The 23,068-nt window shown below is 47.3% G+C and overlaps 1 protein-coding gene across 1 annotated transcript in view; it reads right to left on the bottom strand.

Annotated features, from left to right (window-relative positions):
- Positions 1–14,582: 14,582 nt before the first annotated feature.
- LOC308151967 (TANK-binding kinase 1-binding protein 1-like) overlaps positions 14,583–23,068 on the bottom strand; it is a gene marked incomplete at both ends in the record, with an annotated part of 10,811 nt that continues 2,325 nt past the window's right edge. Inside the window, 8 exons of the mRNA XM_080524870.1 lie at positions 14,583–14,711; positions 15,588–15,842; positions 16,257–16,726; positions 17,143–17,261; positions 18,056–18,117; positions 20,746–20,939; positions 21,320–21,470; positions 21,846–21,950. Coding sequence (XP_080380996.1) covers positions 14,583–14,711; positions 15,588–15,842; positions 16,257–16,726; positions 17,143–17,261; positions 18,056–18,117; positions 20,746–20,939; positions 21,320–21,470; positions 21,846–21,950 — 1,485 coding nt within the window. The remainder of the gene's footprint in view (positions 14,712–15,587; positions 15,843–16,256; positions 16,727–17,142; positions 17,262–18,055; positions 18,118–20,745; positions 20,940–21,319; positions 21,471–21,845; positions 21,951–23,068) is intronic.

Genomic DNA, 23,068 nt, shown 5'->3' with positions numbered 1-23,068 from the left:
GAGCGGAGACCCACCTGCCTTGTCAGAGTGTGGTCGAATCGCTACCGGTTAGAAACAAAGCGGAGACTGGCCCAGCTTACCGGCGTGTGGCCAGCTCTCTGCCTAGCGGACTTACCCCTATCACGACACGAGGCGGGTTAAACACCCCTGTCTGTAGCCGTATAGAGGGACCGTTATCTACCAGAGCGGAGATCGACCTGCCTTGTCAGAGTGTGGTCGACTCGCTACCGGTTAGAAACAAAGCGGAGACTGGCCCAGCTTACCGGCGTGTGGCCAGCTCTCTGCCTGACGGACTTACCCCTATCACGACACGTAGCGGGTTAAACACCCCTGTATGTAGCCGTATAGAGGGACCGTTATTTACATCAAAAACCCCTCCATGTCTATCAAGTCCTGGCCCAGCTCATGAGCGTGCGGCCGGTTCTTTGATTATCAGGCATAATAAACCTGCGTCAATAAAGAGCATTGTTACACATAACAAACACTCTTTACAGACGGCAGCCCATCCCTTTCGAAATGACCCCACCTTGGGCTGTGCCACCTCCTCGATGTGCAGCGGCGGCTGGGGTCATACAGAAATTCAAGTTTTTTCTGTCGACTGCACCACAACAGACGGTCCAGCCGCTGTCGTTGCGTTATGCAGAATGGCTAGAAGGGACAGGTATTCTGTCGGGCTGGCTAGACAGGACATTGAGGAGGGGATATGCACTACAGTTCATTCAGCCTCCTCCGCCCTTCAGGGGCGTGAGAGAGACTGTTTTTTGTCCTGCCCGATAAAAACACGTGCGCTCCAGGAGGAGATTACGAATCTCCTAACAAAGGGCGCAGTGACATTGGTTCCGAGGGACCAGTGGGACATGAGGTGGTACTCCCCGTATTTCCTTGTCCCAAAGAAATCGGGAGACATGAGACCCATACTAGTTTTAAGGGTCCTCAACGAGAGAGTGGCGAAACGCCCTTTTCGTAGATTGACGACGAGGCGCCTCCTGTCTTGTATACAGAAGGGCGGACCTGAGGCATAGACCTGAGGGTCGCGTATTTCGTGTGCCAGAAAATTTCTACGTTTTTCCTTCCAAGGGAAGGTTTACGAGTACACGCGCCTGCCCTTCGGGTACGCGCTTGCTCCTCGAACTTTCTCCAAATGCGTGCAGACAGCACTCGAACCACTGAGGCGAAACGGGATAAGCATATTAGCATATCTCGACGACCTACTGGTCTTGGCCCAATGCCCAAATCGAGCCATTCGGGACGCAACCTCACTGGTGCAGCACCTCACTCAGCTGGGGTTAGCTGTCAACTGGACAAAGAGTGCTCCGTGGCCGGCTCAACCGTTTTCCTATCTAGGCATTCAGTTGGATACTGCCGGGATGAGGGCCAGTTTATCGGCACCACGGAGAGCGACACTGACGTCAGCTCTCCGGGTGTGTCGAGTGACAAATACAATCACCGCTCTGTCAAGGATGTCCTTACTAGGACTGATGTCTGCAGCCCATGTAGTGGTCCCCTTAGGCCTATTACACATGCGCAGACTGCAGAGATGGTTCGCACGACTGCGACTGGTTCCAGTGAGACACCGTCTACCGCGGAGAGAAATGCGCTACAGAGAGTCGTGAGAACAGCACAGAAGATCACCGGCGCCCCCCTCCCCTCTCTGGAAGAGCTGTACAACACACGCTGTCTCAGGAAGGCCTCCAAGATCTCCAGGGACCCTACCCACCCTGGGTACGAACACTTTACCCGGCTGCCCTCGAAAAGGCGGTTCAGGACCTTGGCCGCAAGGACAAACACACTGAAGAACAGCTTCTACCACAGGGCCGTCCAGGCCCTGAACACAGCAAAGACCAAGGTTCTGGGCCCTGGACAGTCTGGACGGATTGATGGCAGCTGCTGGACTGAAAAAAAATCAGGTGTAGTGCTGAGGCACAAATATGTACATTTCAAACCTGCAAACTGCGACACTTTAAATAAATGTGCAATAACACTATTGTGCAATATGACAACCCTAGTCGTCTATCTGTACAGTATAGTACAGTGGATAGTGTACATAGCCTTTATTTATGTAAACCAGCTCCTTCCCTTCTTGTGATTTTTTTTAAAAGTGTTTTTTTTTCTTTCCTAACACCAGGGGAGCCACCCCTCCTAAATTTCGTTGTTTGGTACCTGTACTGTAGCAATGACAATAAAGACCATTCATTCATTCATTCATTCATTCATTCATTCATATAGCCATCTTTTACATGTGTTGCTGTACCAGGTCTCACATTTCTCTTGTGTGTGTGTGTGTGTGTGTGTGTGTGTGTGTGTGTGTGTGTGTCTTTCTCTCTCTTCCCTATTGCATTGTCTGCAAATTTTTTACAGTGGTGTTATATTGAGTGATATTTGATATTGTTTGTATTTAAAATGTTAATAAATAATTGTAATTATTCCTATGACGGTGTCGGACCGATTGTGTTGGGCCGGTCTGAGCCACATGGCAGGGCCTAATTTTTGTCCCAGTCCAGCCCTGGTGCATATTACACGAAACTATTTGAAACTCAAAACATCTTTGAATCTTTTGGGCTTCAGAGCTTTATCCCCATTCCAGTACTAACCTTCTTCTGTCTTCTCCACTACCATGGCCAGACTCTCAGTCTTCCCAGCTGCTTCTGCAGGTCCCAGGTCCTCCTCAGCATCAAACCATGCCTCGCTGGAGTTGACGTCTTTCCCTCTTACTCCCCCTGCGAGTGGGTGAGTTACAAGTGTAGAGAATCAGAATTCTCAATTTCTCCAATTGATGAATAAATCAAATAAATAAATGTGAAGGCTGAGGTTTTACTGCCCCACTGTGTTTACCTGGCTTGTTCCCACGGTTGGTCCCATTCTGCTGGGGCTCACGGGTGACTGCCTTCACAGCTGTGCTGCCTTCTGCCTTGGGGAGGGTAATTGGACCTCTCCCACTTGGACCCTCCTGTTAGAATTGAGACTGAGATTATACTTGTATATGCGTTTTGTAAATATAAGAAAGTATTATTATGACTGAGGTACTGACTATTGGTGTATGAATGAACAGAGGACTTTAGGCCTTGATTTGATGCCACCAACTGCAACCTCCTACGACAAATTCCTATACAATATACTACCACTTGGAACCACTCCTCAGATTTCTACCTACCTAGATTTCAGCCTCCCCCCACACACACACACACCCCCACAATAAAATGTTATTTCAGAATTGATACCTGCGGGAGCTAGCTAACCTGTGCAGGGGTGTAGCGGGTGCCGGTGGTGATCCCCCGGGAGTCCACAGACAGAGGTTTGAGCTGGTCCAGGGGCACCCCTGAGAGGACCTTCCCCTTCATGTCTCTGTAGTCTCCCTCCAGGACCTGCAGCACATTCATCAGGGTCTCAGGTGGACCCTCACTCCTACTGGGGGAATTACACACCTAGTAAATAATAAGACCAGCACTCTCAAATAGAAAAAAATATTATATGTTTCAATGCATAAATCAGTATTCTTCAGCTATTACCCACTCGACTTGTGGCAAAACAAGGACAAACAAACTAAAAACAATCCAACTAAAAACTACTTCTGAAATTCCCCCTAAACTGATAATTTATGATTAAAGGGGGGTCACACTTATGATGGATTATGATGAGGAGTCAGCAGGAAAAGGCAAGGGTATTATGATTCCATTTTATCTCCTGCGTTAGTGAGCCCGCCCTCCGATTTCTGCCTCCAGTGGCCCACTGACAAGGATTACCATTTCATGCATTACAATGAGCCCATCCTCCGTTTCCTACCACCACCAGCCTCCCCGGGTGCTTCCATCCTGTCCCTTACCCTTGGACGAGGCGGTCATCCTCGGGGGATGTGTAGTAATGCATCCAGCAGTGATGCTGGCACATCCCATAATGCAGAGCCAGTAGACACAACTCTGCCCGCTGGGCACGCTGAGCACTGTCACAGCCCTGCTCCCCATCACAACCCCCACCTCGCCCACCGCCTGGAGAGCTGAAATAGGCACATTTAGAAACTCTTTATTTATAATGTATTTATACTGGGGAGATCTTACTGAGATCTGAGTCTGTAAGACTTTTTAAGGAAATAAAAGCAGAGGGGGAAAATGTTGAGGATGAATGGAAAAAAGACAAAATATTAACAACAAAATTAACTCTAAAGCTGTAACAAGTTTATCCAAATATACAAAGTAATACTTAATCAAAAGTAATTGATTGCAGAGTGCAGGTGTTTTAGACCTAGGCTACACGACGACAAAACAAAGACGAAATGCAATTTCGATCTCTGGCCACACAAGCGTTTTCTCATTGTTGGGCCAAACAAATCTCTGGTCACATGGAACTGCGTATTCAGGTACACTGGGCATGCACACGTACTGGTAGACCCAGAAAATGATTGAAATATAATTGAGACAGTACTGTAAAATAATAGAAATTCAGCCAAATCAGGCTGTGTAGCCTAGGCCTTAATTTTGGTACAAGTACCTTGCCAGTTTTTCTTTCAGCTCCTTCAGTTCCTCTTGGGCGAATGTCATGTTGATGAATTCCTAAAAAAATAAAAAAATAAGTTCATTATTACATTTGTATAGTTCCGAAATTATTATTATTTTCCATGACTGCTCTAAACATGACTAAGAGAGAGAGAGAGAGAGAGAGGTACCTCAGTTAGGTAGTCCAGGTCTGACTTTTGGACCACTGTGTTGACTTCCTTCTCTGCAGTAGAAGGGCCCTGGGTCTGGGTGTGATGGCACCTTCTGAGGGTCTGCTCTGTACCAACACAGATATCATGTTTGGCCACTGGGGGCAGTGTGTCAGTGGAGCCGTCTGCTGTGCTCCAACCTCTGACCTCTGTGGCCTTGGCGGGTGAGAGACTGAACGTCAAGTCCCTGCGGGCCCCTGCTGTCTCAACCCCAAGCCCCTCCTGACCACTCTGGGTGAGTGGAGTGTGCTGAGCCCCACCAGGGCCTGTGGACAGGGACCTGAAGGAGCACTCATCCAGAGACCACTCCTCATTGACCAGGTTAACCGGGCAGTCGTCATAGGTCCATAGGTCCAACCACAGGAGTCTGTGGAGTCTGTGGCAGTACTCGCTGCATTCCTCTGTGCAGGACGACACTACGCTGCTCTCGTGCGGCTCCTCTGCACTGCCCCTGGTGGCCATCAGTGAGTCACTGCGGGCAGACTCTGCCGAGTGGCGGGTGGTGTTGTTCCGTTGTGTCTGGTCCAGCCTGGAGCTGTTGAAGCTGCAGTACTCTGGAAGGGTTTCCTGCTCCAACTTAGGGGAGTCTGAAGTCTCCTCATGCATAGACACAGACATGCCCTGGTCCTGGATGGAAGGCTGGTGCTGGTTAGCCTCCACTCCACTCTGGCAGTGCTTCTCCAGCTCCACGTCTAGAGAGAAGCTGGCCTGGGCGGAGGGCTCCTTGCATACGGCCGCCACACCGTTGCCATCCTGCCACGTCCATTCTTCCCACGGCTGGGAGAGCAGCTTGTCCGTGCCGCTATTCACCTCCTGCTGGTCTGGAGGCACCTGTGCGATGTGGACGCTGGTGTCACAGGCTGACTGGAAGCTGCCGTCCTGCAGGTCAACCAGGCCATCTACAGGGGGGTCCATAGAGAACTGGCCACCCTCAGGCTGCTCCAGCACCGACATTGTCTGTTGGCGCATGCAGTACGCTCTAGCCATTTCTGTACAGCATTTAGGAAAACAAAAAGTATTTATTAGAAGTTAAATAAATATACGTTTATTAAGAGTCTTGTTTTATCATACATATAAAAGACTCAGAGTAAAATGTTGTGTATCGCAAAACGTCTACATGGTTTATTTTTTTAAAGATTGTTGAGCCGCGACCAAGTTGTCAATCAGAGCCATAACTCACGTTTCACAAAAACAAATTGTCCGTCTACTTCAAGCGCAGGATGCCGTTGCAGAAATCGGAAGAGTCCTCCTTCCTCTGTGGAACAGAAAGTTGAACAACTAATCTTCAGCAAAATTGTCACTGAGAAAATACAAGCATTACTAATAGCTATGTATTAGTGCCCCCCATCAGACTCAACATTGCCCTTGTATCAGTGATGCTGCAATTCCAACCATCATTATGTTTGTATCCCTGCTTACTCAATTTCATGTGTTTTTATATAGTTTGTAATATGTGCAACGCCTTTTATACAGCTGCAAACCAAACTGCTGACTGGGACAATAACTGCAAGAAAACGTCTGGTTGCTGCCACCTTTCTGCCTCTCTTGGACTACGGTGATGTCTTGATGCCTCTGCTACCTCTCTTCAACATCTGGATGCAGTTTACCATGGCGCGTTAAGGTTTATAACAGGCTGTAAACCCCTTATGCATCACTGTGTGCTATACTCTCTGGTTAACTGGTCATCTCTCTACCGAACCCTTCACTGGTTATATTTTCATTTACAAATCCATCCTTGGTCTGCTCCCCTCCTACCTTTCTAACCACCTGTCACGCAAGCAATCCTTCTACGGCCTTCGCACACAGGACATCACATACTCCATCCCCTTGGTCCGGACCATGAAAGGCAAAAGGGCGTTCCTCTTGGAATTCTTTACAGCAGAGTCTGAAACTGTCTCATCTGATCCCTCTTTCCAGTTTCAAACTCTTGCTGAGAGACATACAGTGCGAGTCCATGATTTGTTCTTGCAACTGACTTTGACCCTCCCTTTTGCCCATTGCTGACCCCTCCCTGTCCATAGCTCTTTAGCTGTCTAGTTTTAGGTTTTTAGTTTTAGTTTAGTTTTAGATTATCTTAGATTGTTTTAGACTAGTTAAGACTATGTAGTTTTAGACTCTGTAGGCCAGGTTTTGTATTGTATTTGTTTGTGGTGGATATTTGTTTGTGGTGGAACAGGTCACACTTGAAAATGAGCCCTTGGGGCTCAATGTGTTTTTTACCTGTATAAATAAAGCAAAAAAATGTTTCTGAATAAATAGAAAGGATGTGTTTCAAGTTCAGTGTTACACAGTAGAAGTAAACATCCCTAAGATAGATGAACATGACTTCAGACGTTGAAATGGGGGCGCATGAAAATAAAATAAAAACAGCAATTCTACTTAATGTACAGCTATTCACTTGGCATGGTGGATGACAATGTTCCTTGACTAGGCTTGTGTAGTAGGGGGAGGCCCTGTTAGTTGAGAACTAGGCTTTAATCATGTTCCTGGTATTTCCCCCACTACCCATGTCAGAAATGTATTGTTACTGTAGCCGTTACTGGGTTGGGAACACAACACACCTCCCCATTGTCCATCACAGAGAGCAGTGGAGGTATAAATCCGAGGACAGGCTCACTGTATGTAACGCATGGCATTAAGTGAGGAAAGGTATCAAACACCTATGTGTTTGATAGCATTCCTCATTCCATGCTTTACACTGAGCCCGTCCTGATATCTGCCTCCACTGATGGAGTGGGGCTTTGAGCTAGTGTCTCCAACACAGACGTGTCAAGTCCCCACCTTGTATCAAGCTCCTGTCCTCTACAGGCAGGCACAGGTACCAACCCAGCAGCTTTCTGTCTGTCAGCGCCAGGACTCCCTGTGTGGCTTCCAGCAGGTCAAACACTAATCTGTAACATGGGGTTAGGGTTAGGTTACTCATAGGCCTACTCCAGGGGAGACTGTTGGAGGTAGAAATTGGAGGACAGACTCATTGTAATTAATAGAATGGAATATGGAATGATATCAAACACACGTGTGAACCATTCCTCATTCCATGTATTACAATAAACATGTTTGTTCCTCATTCCACTCTACCCAGGATAAAGTTCTTCATAGCCTATTCTACAAGGGATGACCATGTGGCCTATATCTTAAGTACATATGTCAAACTATTTTAAACAAAGCCTGTAGCAATAGTCGTCTTTGTTTGTGTTTGTAAACAGCATGTGTTGACATGGGAGGACCAATACCTGTTGAGTAGGAATTTCCTTTCTCCATTGATCGACAAATACGGTGCTATTGAGGTAGAGGTGCATAAACAGAGGTGAACGTTGTCAGGGTCGGCAATGCTGAGTTTATAACACACACACACACACACACACACACACACACACGCACACGCGCCTATTGTTATGACATTTTTGGGAAGGCTCAGTTAAAAAGTGAAAACGCATTCCATTAAAAGCATGCAACAATTGTCCAGGAGGAAAATCTCCCAAAGCAATAGCGTATCTTTCACGAAGGGAGCGATCTTCCGTTCAGATACTTTGTTCACACTTCACCGTCACCTGGGACTGACTTACTTTAACTAGGCAATTGCTTCATTGCAGTTTGTAACAAACCACCATGGTGAAACGGTGCCATCTGTACGGCTACAACCATCTTTGAGACAAACATACCTGACGGCTGCTGGACCTCTTGCGCGTGAGGCACCGCTACCAGTGACGGACAGGGATACCACATGTTCTGGAAAAACAGAACCGAACCATGAATAGGCACAACTGGACACACACCGATTTAGAATGTGCCATGCGCGTTTGAATGGCACGGTCAGGCTAGATAATATGCCTGCATAAAACCTACCCACCAGTATATCATAATTTCAACAAATGCATTTTAATTTCGTTCAACATCGGTAAAGATAAGGTAATGAATATAATGGAATATGGAATGATGTGTAGCAGACTTATTTCCATATCGCAACATCCATGGTACAGAAACTACATATTCTACTTGCTCAAACACACGTGTGATCTGCTCAAACACACGTGTGAACCATTCCTCATTCCATGCATTACAATAAACATGTTTGTTCCTCATTCCTCGTTGTTAATTCCTGAATACAATCGACACATAATATATAACGTATATATAACATAATATAACATCATCGAAGTCGTCCAATTCACCCATGCGGTTAAGTTAGATGACCTAGCAAGCTAGCTAGCTGTTAGCTCAGCTCCTTTAAAGCTGTCTCCGTCTGGCTGCAAACATGTACACAATAAATATGAATTAAAACACGGATCAAATCGAATGCGATGTCAACTACCAAATGATATATGAGTATATATAATATATGACACTATTGTTACTTACTTGCTGTTACGTCCCTGTCTGTTTTTGCTTTGTGTTTGTGTTTGTGTCTGTGTCTGTGTCTCTCTCTCTCTCTCCCAGGTGTTCGTGATCCCTTGATTGTCTCCCTGTTAATCATCCATCATCAAGTCCACCTGTGTTCCTGTCCTGTCAACCAATCACCTGTCTACCTGTTCCCTATACCCAGCCCACACGCCCACGTGGGTCCCAGGTTTCAAGGTGGGCCGAGTGATTTGATTGGACAAGAGGCGTTCTGTGAGTGCTGGTCAGATTTTCCGGAGCGAGTTTACGAACGTACAGCATGCGTTTGCGAGAACGTTCGAGAAGATTAATCTCCGTTATTCACTTCTACGACATTAAAACGTGTTGTTGCGTTGTATATATATATATGTGTGTTCCACTTTTATGACGATAGGTCATTTGGTGCCTTTGTTTAAATTGACATTAATACAATTGTCCGTTGATAGACTACATTTCCCAGCATTCAATGCATTATTCACACTGTTTTCCATGTTTCCATGCTAACGGTATACTGTACACATGATGTTCGAAAATGGCCCCCTGTCAAAGTCTTAACTTAACCCCCCCCCTTCCAACCCATGCCAGTGAGCCCACATGTAGCCCACATGGGACACACATGGGCTTGCCCACTTCCAACCCGTGCCAGTTAGCCCACATGTAGACCACGTGGGAACCACATGGGCTTGCCCACTTCCAACCCATGCCAGTTAGCCCACATGTAGACCACGTGGGACCCACATGGGCTTACCCACTTCCATCCCATGCCCAGTTAGCCCATATGCAGACCATGTGGGACCCTCATAATTTGCCCAGTTCCAGCCCATGCCCACTTGGTACCCAAGTAGCCCGCATTGAACCCATATGGGTCCCACGTGGGCGTGCTGGCTGGGTATATGTGGCTGTTTGTTACTTGTAGGTTAGAGGGAAGAGGGGTGAGGTTATGTTTGTTTCATTTGTTTCATTCTATTTTGAGTAATTCTGTTTCATTCTGTTTTGTTAGTATATTAGTTGGTTGCTACCTTTGTCTGTCTAGTGTTTGTTTGGTTACCTATGGTCCCCGGTTGCCTTATCCTGGGAGAGGGCTAGGTAAGATACCCTGGGGTTTACATCACATCATGTAGGTAACTGTTTGTTAAACACACTAGGTAAGAACGAGCGGATGTCACTCATCCTTTGTAGCAGTTAGGTTTAGGTTCCGGGTAGATTAGTTAGCAGTTCTGTACTCCAGTAGATATGCTAGATTAGAGGTGTAGGGAAGCATAGGGCTGTGGTTTTATTGTGACACCGTTCGCAGCCTTCTCCCTCCCTTCCTACCCTCTGTTTATTTTACCCGGTTTAGTTTTTGTATTATCCTCCCCCCCCCTGTTTCATGTATATTTGTATGTCCATGGATGTCCATGTTTATTACTATTATTATTATTTAGTGGCAAAATAAATCCTTTTCTTTAAGGTTACCTTGTTGTCGGTCTGAGAGTGTTTGAGCACCACACACGCGGTCAGTTGCTTCACCAGTGCTTGTACACAGGCTATGTTGCAGTCCTCCCTCCTCCCTAGTCTTACATCTGAGGGAGGACGTAACACTTGCAAAGAAACACGGCTTCAAACCAAATCCGACTGCCTGTGACGACGATGAGCTGAAGAAAGACGCGCAAAACTCAGAGACGTAAGTCACGTGGGTCTGGGTAGCTACCATTTCTAAAATGGGGGTCGTAATAATTAGTTAATTCATAAATCAATCAAAAACGACTACTTTCTTAATTTGGGGGGGATTTGTAATATATGTGTATGCAACACAATGATTGAAGAGGGGCCACAGCCATCCAAGGATGGATTTTTTCAGGATTTAATTGATGGACACATTTTGAAGTCGCACCCACTGTTTCTGAAAGTTCCGACAGAATTGCAATTTGCAAACAAATTGTTATTGACATATTACACCTTAGGTAACATCAGCCCTAAATATAGATCAAGACTTGCTTCCATTCGTCTGCTTGCAATGGTAAAATCAAAAGATCTTTCTGATTGTGGTATTGATAAGATATTTGAGAGGATTAACCGTGACTTCATTGAGCTGTATGATGGTGTTAAAGTTCCACTCAACATGAAGTGGCTGGATTTAAGGAAGGAGGAGGGTTCGCTTATAGTAAATGCAGGCACTGCGAATGCAACTTTGAAGACATGCAGGAACAATTTAATGAAGATTTGTTTGTTAAAAGGACCATGTCAAGTCATATCAGCCAATGTAGTGACATTGAAAGGGCAAGCACTGACTTTCTGAAAGAAAATCTAAAAACAACATGGTATAAACAGGAGGTGCAAGTTAGCCGAATTTCCTCACTTTGATTATATAATCAATGAAACACCACAAGATATCATGCATGTTATACTTGAGGGTGTTGCCCCATATGAGATCAAATGTGTTTTAAAGCATCTTGTGCTTTCAGGGCATATGGAGTTAGACACATTCAACCATGCAATTATTGGTTTCTCTTATTCTCCTGCAAATGCAAGGGATACGCCTTGCCCCATATCTGTTAATACATTGTCATCAAATGACAATCAATTGAAACAGTCCTCTGGGCAGATGCTAGTTTTGTTAAAGATCCTGCCATTTCTCATTGACAGAATTGGAGAAAATGATTACCAAAAAATGCTTCTTAAGTTGTTAGAGAGAGTCAAAATTCGGTTTTCACCCATTATTGCTCTCTCAACTCTTTCAAGGCTTAATAGAGAATAATTTGAAAGATTTCAAACAACTGTTTCCAGATAGAAATATCATACCTAAACAACATTACCTTCTGCATCTTCCTTCTCAGATTAAGGCCCGTGGTCCTATGGTGAGGCATATGTGTGTATGCGCTTTGAGTCCAAGCATTGCTTTTTCAAGCAGTGGGCTTTGAAAAGTAGTTTTAAGAATATTTGTGAATCTCTTTTGAAGCACAACCAGCTATATGAATGTAGTCAGACTGTGCATGACAAACATCCAATTGTTTCAAGTGAAGTTGGAATGGGCCCATTCTCTGAGGTGAAACATGTTAACTCTGTAGAAGGAAAGATGAAAGACTTCTTTGGAATAGAGCAAGTAGAATATGTCGTTTCTGTACCGTGGATGTTGCGATATGGAAATAATGTGGTAAATCTTTGGTTATTTCTAATGTCATAAATAGTACTCCCGAGTTTGGACTTGTGAAAAACATCAAGGTCTATAACAGAGGATAACCAGGTCTGACTAGTAGGTCTATAACAGAGGATAACCAGGTCTGACTAGTAGGTCTATAACAGAGGATAACCAGGTCTGACTAGTAGGTCTATAACAGAGGATAACCAGGTCTGACTAGTAGGTCTATAACAGAGGATAACTAGGTCTGACTAGTAGGTCTATAACAGAGGATAACCAGGTCTGACTAGTAGGTCTATAACAGGGGATAACCAGGTCTATAACAGGGGATAACCAGGTCTATAACAGGGGATAACCAGGGGTCTTTACATCTTGATAGTGGGAAAGAACAAAGATGAGTAGATCCAGTCGTCCAACCAGCTGCTTATACTCAAGCCTTCCAGGATGAACAGCAATGTGACGGTCCAACCAGTATCCTTTTTAATTTTGTTACTTTATTCGCATTACAGAAAAATTGAAAGATGGTTATAACCTAGAAAGGGTGAGACCTCCATTAGGTCTACAAAAACCAAAAGATTTATTAGCATTATAGAATGTTGAAATGCAATGTTTTGGAGGGTGAACAAAAATCGTTTGTGGTCAATCGTCAAACACTTAAGTTGTCTGCCAGTTTTATTACGTGCTCTCCATCCAACACCACCAGATCAGTCCCTCAGATCTGAGCCTGTAAACGGTCCGCTATGTGTATGTTTATTTGTGGCTGATTTCTAGTTCAGTACTCTTGTGGTATCCATGTCAACGTTTTGGTCTTTGGGTCATCTTCATTGCTGTGCGAATTGGAAAAGTCATCTGATTTGAGAATCAGCTCTTTCAGTACTTTATCCGCCGTTTGGTGAAGTTCCTGTGTGTGTGTGTTGAAGTGGTGTTAATGCTGTGCAGTGAAAATCCCTGAACGTCAACATACACATTAATGAGCTAGTCGTAGTGGACCCACTCTATCAAGGCAAACGCATACCCCTAGCTTGTTAGACTGTTCACATCATCATCATCATCATCATATTGTATCATCCTCTTCCTCCTCTGTCATTATCATCATTGTCATAATAACTATCACCGTCGTCATCATCATCATGTGTCTATCACCACCATTGTCATTGTCATAATAATTCTCATCATCATCCTCTTCCTCCTGTATCATCATCATCCTCTTCCTCCTGTATCATCATCATCCTCTCCTTCCTGTGCCAGGTGAGTTTTACAGAGTGAGGAGAGGAGATAGAGGAACACACACGTGGCACAGTGCATCAAGATAGGACGACAGTCTCCAGATCACGTTATTACTAAATACTAACATTTCCAAAAAGTAGGACTGAGAAACTCAAATACTAAGACTGTTAGAGACATGCCCTTAAAGTCAAGAGTGAAGAGTAAAGAGTTAATCAAGTTGTTGTTGCTGTTGTTGTTGTTTGTTTACAAAGAGGAGTCTTTAGTCCCTTCTGATTGGCCAGTGAAGCTTGGCTGTGGTCGGCTGTGGTAATAATGTCGGAAGTTGTCGTGTGTGAGTGACCAGTTGTTGATGGTACACTTGACTGTAAACAGCGTGAGGTAACCATGTCAGAGACTATACCTGATGACACGGTGACAGCAGGGAGCAGCTCTGAGTCTGACCGGCGTTACAGTGCAGAGCTTCGCTACGCTAACATGGTCGAATACAACTGACTAGCCTAGCCGTTCTAGAGGACATAGGCTATCTGGGACCAGACCAGGGGAGGCTGCTGGAGGGAGACATGGATAGGACGGGCTCATTGTAATGCATGGAATGGTATCGTGTGTGTGTGTGTGTGTGTGTGTGTGTGTGTTGTAGGCAGGCCTGCGTTAGTAGTGAACAGGATCAGAAGGTTTAGCTCTTAGGAGGCTGAGAGCAGTTTGATACTATTCCCGTCCACGCATTACGATGAGCCCGACCTGAGATCTCTACCCCCGCCAGACTAGATCTCTACCCCCGCCAGTCTCCCCTGGACTAGACAGGGCCAGATCTCTACCAGGATCTATAGGGAGTAACAATCTCCGTCCCTCCCCATGGAGGTGGATGATCCAGGGTATCTCTTCCCCAGTGTTGTATTGCAGTGTGGATCTCCAGTTGGTGGTCAGTCGGAGTAGTTGTCACTGAGGGATTAGGCCTTTCACATGACTCTGTTGTGTTGGGGCTGTTGCAATTCCCTGTTCTCTCCAGCAGGTGGAAGCAGAGTCATGCATCTGAAGCCTATTGGAGGAGTTAGAATGTTGCCTCTCAAGGTCAGTTTGGTGTTTTTTTTTTCCTCATCGTGGTAAAAGGGTAGGGGGGTTGGGGCTGATCTGTGATCTGTCAGCTGACCATGGATCGGTCGGTGGTTAGATCTTGCTGTTCTCCAGGTGAGAGTCGATGTGTTTGATAAGGGCGTCGTCAGGGTAACCGGTGGGGAAGGTCAGCTGACACAGAGGACAGCTCCGGGCGTCGTTCTCCTCCGTCTCCATCCATAGCTGGAAGAGAGGAGATGGGAGGAGAGGAGAGAGGGGATGGGAGGAGAGAAGGAGAGGAGGGAGGAAAGGAGAGGAGACAGGGGATGGGAGGGGAGACAGGGAGGATGGGAGGGGAGGAGAGGGAGAATGGAGAAGAGGAGAGGAAAGGAGAGAAGAGAAGAAGAGAGGAGAATCAGGAGAGAAGAGAGGAGGAGAGGATGAGAATCAGAAGAGGAGAAAAGAGAGGAGTAGAGAATTTTACCATCTATGCTGGTTGTTTGATCCAAGAATTGTTGATGCTTGGGACTATACTGGATGAGATTACACTGACATCAGGACATGCGTGTTATTCTAGTCTTCATCATCATCATCATCATCATCATCATCATCATCATCACCACCATCATCATCATCCTCATGCTATGCAGCAAAACTACTTAAAAAAAAACGACTTGCTCAGGTAGCAGTACTGGGTTGGGGTCTATTTCAGTGAAATATAACATGACTCTGAATTTGAATTTGTACAAACGAGGGATGACATCACCGTGTCACCATGACAGCACCGTGACCATGTAGCCACTCACAGGGTTCCCACACCTTCTGAAACATCAAATTCAAGCACCTTTCAAGGACTTTCAAGACTCAATTCCCTCAAATTCAAAGACCCAACACGGCATCGTTTGAGACAGACCTAGATGAGAATTTATATAATAGGAAGTTCCCGGTCACAGACAACAATTAAGAGAGGGGGGAATTCAAGCACTTTCAATGACCCATGTCTATTTTCAAAAGCTTTTATGACCTTGTTTTTTTCTTCTCAAATTCACAAACTTTCAAGGATTTCAAGGACTCGTGGGAACCCTGATGACATCACCATGTCACCATGTAGCCACTCACGTTGATGGAGGGCCAGGACTGGGCGTGGTCAGCGCTCAGGTAGGAGGGCAGGTGGCGGGCGAGGACCCCGTTCCCCTCGGGGGCGGAGAAGGAGGGCGGGATGTCTCGAGATCCCGCCCTCACGGCGCCCAGCGTACGCGGAGGACTGGCGGCAGGCGAGGGAGCCGCCCACTCCTCCTCATCGTCAGAGGACTGGGGAGGGGTCACCAGGGGGGTGGGCTCGGGGGGGTCGTCAAGGCGACAGAAGTGATGCACCTTGAGGCGAGGAAAGAGAGACGTTTAGAATAGGAAATACTACTGTGTCTGTCTGTCTATCTGTCTGTCTGTCTGTTCATCTATCTATCTATCTATCTTTCAACATACTGTGTCTGTCTGTTCATCTATCTATCTATCTTTCTACATACTGTTTGTCTGTCTGTTTATCTATCTATCTATCTATCTTTCTACATACTGTGTCTGTCTGTTTATCTATCTATCTATCTATCTTTCTACATACTGTGTCTGTCTGTCTGTCTGATCGTCTGTCTGACTGTCCATCTGTTCTATCTATCTCTCTATCTATTGTATCTGTCTGTCTGTCTGTTTATCCATCCATCCATCCATCTAATCCTGTACAACACGTGGAGGTGTTGGTGGAGGTGATGGAGACCCATATGGAGCAGGGCCCACCTCAGAAGCTAGTGGGAAGCCCAGCTCTAGGGCATGATGGTGGGGACTGCTGCTCAGACTCCCCCCTCCTCCTCCTCCTCCTCTTCCTCCTCCACCTCCTCCGTCTCCCCCCCCACCTCCTCCATGGGCGGAGGCAGGCCGGTTGAGCGCCACCAGGGAGGCTCTGAGCGGGCGGGAGTAGGCCCCGCCCCCCCCGGTGTCCCCCAGCGCCCGGGGCTTGGGCAGGGTGGAGACGGGGTCCCTCAGCAGGCGCGGCGGGGGTCTGTGGTGGGCCGACGGGTCGGTGACCTCCGAGTAGCTGCGGCGGCCCTGGAAGCGGGCGCGCAGGCGGTGGCTGGGGGGCCGGCAGGGGGAGTAGGAGGCCGGGCCGTCGTTGGGGGAGAGGGGGGGGGAGGGTCGGAGGAGGCGGTCCGGGGAGGGGCGCTGGAGGGCCGGGGAGCGGCGCTGGGGGGCTGGGGAGTGTCTTGGGACTGGGGTGGGGGGGGGAGTGATGGTGAGGAGGGAGAGAGAAGAGAGGATGAGGGTGATTATAGCAGGTTATAGCAGAAACAGTATCATATTCTCCACCACAACATCCGTAACCTCGTTAGAAGGCCCTGAAACCGGCCTCAATTAAATGATCATTGTTGTCCTGGTGATCTGAGACTAGTGGTTCCCTGGACTGACCAGCAGGGGGCATCTGTTCATGAGAGGCCTCCCTCAGGATGTCTGTCTGTGAGGTAAGTAGCGGTCCTTCTGTCTGCACCGCTCTATCAGTATACAGTGTCAGGGGTGCTAGCGTAGTTTTAATTAATTTAATTAAGTTTTAATTACATTAATTAATTTAATTTGGGGCAGTGTTCATAACAGACTGACCAGCAGGGGGCAGTGTGAGTAGCCGACTGACCAGGAGGACTTATCTGCTCGTGAGAAGCCTTCGTCAGGATGTCCGTCTGTTTGGCCGCCAGACTGCGGACGCGGCCCAGCTCCTCTGTCAGCACCGTGTAGGCCAACGCTAGGTTCACCCTGGAACACATCATCATCATCATCATCATCATCATCATCATCACCATCATCATCTTCATCATCATCATCTTCACCATCATCATCATCATCATCATCATCTTCACCATCATCATCATCATCACTATCATCTTCACAATCATCATCATCATCATCATCACCATCATCAGTATCTTCATCATCATCACCATCATCATCATCATCTTCATCATCAGCAACATCATCATCATCAGCAACATCATCATCATCTTCATCATCATCATCACCATCATCACCATCGCCATCATTATCATCATCTTCATCATCACTATCATCATCATCACCATCATCATCATCACCATCATCATCATCATCACCATCATCATCATCACCACCATCATCATCATCATCATCATCATCATCACCATCATCACCATCATCATCATCACCATCATCACCATCATCATCATCACCATCATCACCATCTTCATTATCATCATCACCATCATCACCATCGCCATCATTATCATCATCTTCATCATCTTCATCATCACTATCATCATCATCACCATCATCATCATCATCATCATCACCATCATCACCATCATCATCATCATCACCATCATCACCATCATCATCATCATCATCACCATCATCATCATCATCATCATCATCACCATCATCACTATCATCACCGTGTACACATGCAGCTCATCTTCTCATGTCCAACAGCTTGTTAACACCAGAGTCTGGAGATGGAACAGTAGATCACATGTGATGTTTGATGTTTGTGATTGGCCCTGACAGCTGTCACTCACTGTTCATCTCCCGCCTTCTTTATCCACTCCACGTCACAGTGCTCGCAGGGCGTGGCCATCTCCTGCTGGGGGAGGACATAACAACCCTGGTTATTGTGTGTGTGTGTGTGTGTGTTTGTGTGTGTATCTATATATATATACAGTATGTTTGTGCATGTACTGTACATGTTGACGTGCATGCGTGTGTGTGTGTGTGTGTGTGTGTGTGTGTATGTGTGTGTTTGTGTGTCTATATACCTGGGTTTCCGTTAACCGATAATTACCGGTCTTTGTCCGGTAAAAGTTGTTGAAGTCCGACAAATTGAAAAGTCGTCGGACATATTGTCCGGTGAAAATAATTCCCTTTGAATGCAATTCGCTAAAGTTCACATTCTGATTCCTTCTATTTTAAAAAAGACGAATATATAGGCTATGTATTTCTTTTATTATGATATGATTTGACACCGGCATGATGATGACTCCTAATGTGTAGGCCGGCCTATGCGAAACAGCGCACAGGTGCCACATGGGATTGATGCCAGATGGGATTACAGCTTAACCAGTCTATTACCGCTTAAACACAGTAGCCCATTCGGCGGTAACCCATGCCTATCTGGCAACCCTGCCAACCCGTCCACCATAGTAATACGCAAACGTTGCAGCTCAAAGTGCACCATAGCACGCTACATCCAGCATCTAGTAGATGCACTACACGAGCGATTCCCCGAAGATTTCCTAGATGTACTGAACAGCTTCGACATCCTTCTGAACCCCTCCCAATACCCACAGACGCAGGATGGTAAGTGGAAGCTAGCCTGTTTAATTAAGTTGGTTGCAAAATGCATAGTATAATTCTTAGGCCTATCCTTTTTGAATAACCTAAAATGCTTGTCTAAATTGCGAAATGTAGACTATGGCCGCCGCCCATCATAGGCTAATAATAATTATCATCATCATAATAACAATAATAATTATTAGGCTATAATAACAACAATGATGAAAACAACAGGATAACATTTAAACCTTCCTACTTTTCAGTTAATCTGGCTGTTGATGTCATTTTGTCATAAAAAAAAAAATAGGCCATCACTGATTCATTATCACTCATTCCGTCCCCTCAGCGCTTGAAGAATATGCTAAACCGGCCATCCAGACCATCATTGGTCATTTTGGCCAAGAAATGACCAGCGATGATGACTCAGCACCAGCCACAGCCCCGGTCATCGATGCCACAAACGTGCAACGAGATGCCATCGGTGTCATGACAGCGCTTCGTGGTTATGGGGGCTTGCGTTTCTCAACAGCCTGCGAAGTCCTCATCCGAGACTTCAGCGAAATTTACCCAGAGTGGGCCACACTGGCCAAGATAGCCTACTTGATTCCCGTCTCCAGTGTGCCTGCAGAGAGAGGATTCTCTCTGCAGAACCGAATTAAAACTGCGGACCGAAGTCGCCTTGGGGAGGGCAAGGTCACACGGCTAATGCGCATTGCAAGTTGCGGAGAGACACTTTGCAGCTTTGATTTCAAGTCCGCAGCTGCACGCTTCAATGCTGCCAAAAAGCGACGTAGGCCTAATAAGTAGCTGAATTATATGAGCAGCCATTGTTATTTTCTGAGTTTTTACTCTAGGCTATTTTATTTAAGGCTATCCCCTATCTATCTGAGAAAAGGCATAGGCGATAGGCCTAGGCTGTAACATCGAACGGAAATTAGCCTATACATACGCATTGCAAGTTAATTTAAAGCCTATTTATTTTCAAAGAGTTTTATTCTATTTTATTTTATCTGATAAAAGGCATATGAACGGAAATTAGGCTAGCCGTGTCACGCCAGAAGCCTACATGCTTGCACTGTTACTGTTCAATAAAATGTTATACATCTAGACATTGTGGTATTTCTTTATATACGTATCCCAGACTGCCTATCAATTGTTTCTCAATAAACAGTTATGTTCTCCCCATTGTCATACTCCCGAGCTAAACGAAATGCCTTCCCAACCAGCGAGACCTGGTTATAGAAATGACGTTGTTTTATTGATTTAAAAAAAAAGGGTAAAACTGGAAAGAGAAAATAGAAAACTCACATTAATCCCAAACAATTTAACAAACTTCAGTTAACGTAATGTGGAGTCCGTTCATTGATCAATGCTGTCTGTTCAGTTCCCAGTGAGGCGCCCGTTCAGCGCTGGACCCGACGCATGGCATAGCGCGCATGCGTCAAATCATGTTATATTATTATATATTATATAGCTCGCATCTAATCGTATCGGATGAGAAATATACATTAAATGGCATATATAGGCCGCTACACAACAGTAATCACCGCGACAAACAGCTATATTAGATTAGAAAAAAAAATCTATGATTTTGAAAAAAAAAAAAATCTTATATTTTAATATGATGACCGGAATATATCACGTTTGTCCGGTAAATCGAATTCTTCCCGGACACGATGTCCGACGGCAAATTTTTCTAACGGAAACCCTGCTATATACATGTATGTTTGTGCATGTAGCCTACATGTCTATGTGTGTGTGTTTGTGTGTGTTGTTTGTGTGTCTATATATGTTTGTGCACGTACATGTCTATGTCAGTGTGTAGGTGTGTGTGTGTGTGTGTGTGTGTGTGTGTGTGTGTGTAGGGGTGTGTGTGTGTGTGTGTGTGTGTGTGTGGGTGGGTGTGTCTAGGTGTGTGTGTGTGTGTGTCTCCCACCTGTCTCTGTGCGTCCTGTAGCTGTCTGATCTCCTCCTGCAGTCTCTGTAGCTCCGCCTTCATCTCCTTCTCCCTCTGACACGCCCCCTGGGCCTGGTGCCGCGCCCCCTCTAGCTCCGCCTCCAGGCGCTGCAGCTTCATGTCTGACAGGGCGTCCAGACTCCGCGAGCTCTGCAGGGTGGGGCCACGGCCCTCTGCTGCTGGACCACACACACACAGCCGGTGAGAACACACACACACACAGGCACACACGCACGCACACGCACTCAAACACACACATGCATGCATACACAGAGCCACACACACCTACACACACACACACACACACACACACACACAAAGGCACGCACACAAACACCCACATGCATGCATACACACCTACACACACACTCACACACCCCCCCCCCACACACACACAAACCCCCACACCTACACACACACACCCACACACACACCCACACTCACACACACCCACCCCCCCGCCCCACACACACACACACGCACCCACACACCCCCCCCCACCCTCCCACACACACCCACACACACACACACACACACACACCCAGCCACCCACCGCGGGGTACGTCCAGGCTGGCGTGCAGGTGGAGGTACTGGGCGTTCCTGCTACGTAGCTGGGAGCTGAGCTTCTGCAGTGACTCCTCCCTCTGCCTCAGGGCCGCCTGCAGCCCGCTGATGCACTCCACATGCTGCTCTGCCAGGGTGGTCTGGAGAGAGGACACACACACACACACACACACACACAGACACACACAGACACACACATGCGCATGCAGGAATGCACACACACACACACACACACACACACACACACACACACACACACGTTAGGGGGAACTATGAATATGTTGCAGAACATTAGCCCCCCAGATTGTAATTCCATGTTTGCATCTCAATCAGTGGCACTGTTCAGGGTCAGTGTGTGTCTGTCTGTCACCACTACAGTGTGTCCAGTAGGGGGCAGTGTCTCAGTGTGTCACCACTACACGGTGTCCAGTAGGGGGCAGTGTCTCAGTGTGTCACCACTACAGAGTGTCCAGCAGGGGGGGGCAGTGTCTCAGTGTGTGTCAGGGGTTTCTCACCATCTTGTCCAGGTCTCTCTGGACGTTGGTCTTCTCCATGTGGATCTTCTCGTAGGCCTGGATCACGTCCTCCAGCCTCTCCTCTCGCTCCTTACCCCTCTGGAGCTGGGACACGAGGAGAGGAGGAGGACACGAGGAGAGGAGGAGGAGGAGAGGAGGAGGACACGAGGAGAGGAGGAGAGGAGGAGAGGAGGAGGACACGAGGAGAGGAGGAGAGGAGGAGAGGAGGAGGACAGGAGGACAGGAGGAGAGGAGGAGAGGAGGAGGACAGGAGGAGAGGAGGAGAGGAGGAGGACAGGAGGAGAGGAGGAGAGGAGAGGAGGAGGACAGGAGGAGAGGAGGAGGACAGGAGGAGAGGAGGAGGACAGGAGGAGAGGAGAGGAGAGGAGAGGAGGACAGGAGGAGAGGAGAGGAGGACAGGAGGAGAGGAGGAGGACAGGAGGAGAGGAGAGGAGGAGGGCAGGAGGACAGGAGGAGAGGAGGAGGACAGGAGGAGAGGAGAGGAGAGGAGGAGAGGAGGAGGACAGGAGGAGAGGAGAGGAGGAGGACAGGAGGAGAGGAGAGGAGGACAGGAGGAGAGGAGGAGGAGAGGAGAGGAGAGGAGAGGACAGGAGGAGAGGAGAGGAGGACAGGAGGAGAGGAGGAGAGGAGAGGAGGAGGACAGGAGGAGAGGAGAGGAGGACAGGAGGAGAGGAGGAGAGGAGAGGAGGAGGACAGGAGGAGAGGAGGAGAGGAGGAGGACAGGAGGAGAGGAGGAGGACAGGAGGAGAGGAGAGGAGAGGAGGACAGGAGGAGAGGAGGAGGACACGAGGAGAGAGAGGAGGGAGAGGAGAGGAGGAGGACAGGAGGACAGGAGGACAGGAGGAGAGGAGGAGAGGAGGAGAGGAGAGGAGGAGAGGAGGAGGACAGGAGGAGAGGAGAGGAGAGGAGGACAGGAGGAGAGGAGGAGGACAGGAGGAGAGGAGAGGAGGACAGGAGGAGAGGAGGAGGACAGGAGGAGAGGAGAGGAGAGGAGAGGAGAGGAGGAGGAGGGGAGAGGAGAGGAGAGGAGGGAGGAGGAGCAGGAGGAGAGGAGAGGAGAGGAGGACAGGAGGAGAGGAGGAGGACAGGAGGAGAGGAGAGGAGGACAGGAGGAGAGGAGGAGGACAGGAGGAGAGGAGGAGGACAGGAGGACAGGAGGAGAGGAGGAGGACAGGAGGAGAGGAGGACAGGAGGAGAGGAGG

The sequence above is a fragment of the Nansenia antarctica genome (assembly GCF_963989245.1).
Source record: "Nansenia antarctica genome assembly, chromosome: 2".
Taxonomy (NCBI): domain Eukaryota; kingdom Metazoa; phylum Chordata; class Actinopteri; order Argentiniformes; family Microstomatidae; genus Nansenia; species Nansenia antarctica.
Note: the sequence above shows the minus strand (reverse complement) of the source record. Positions and strands in the feature narration are given on the sequence as shown.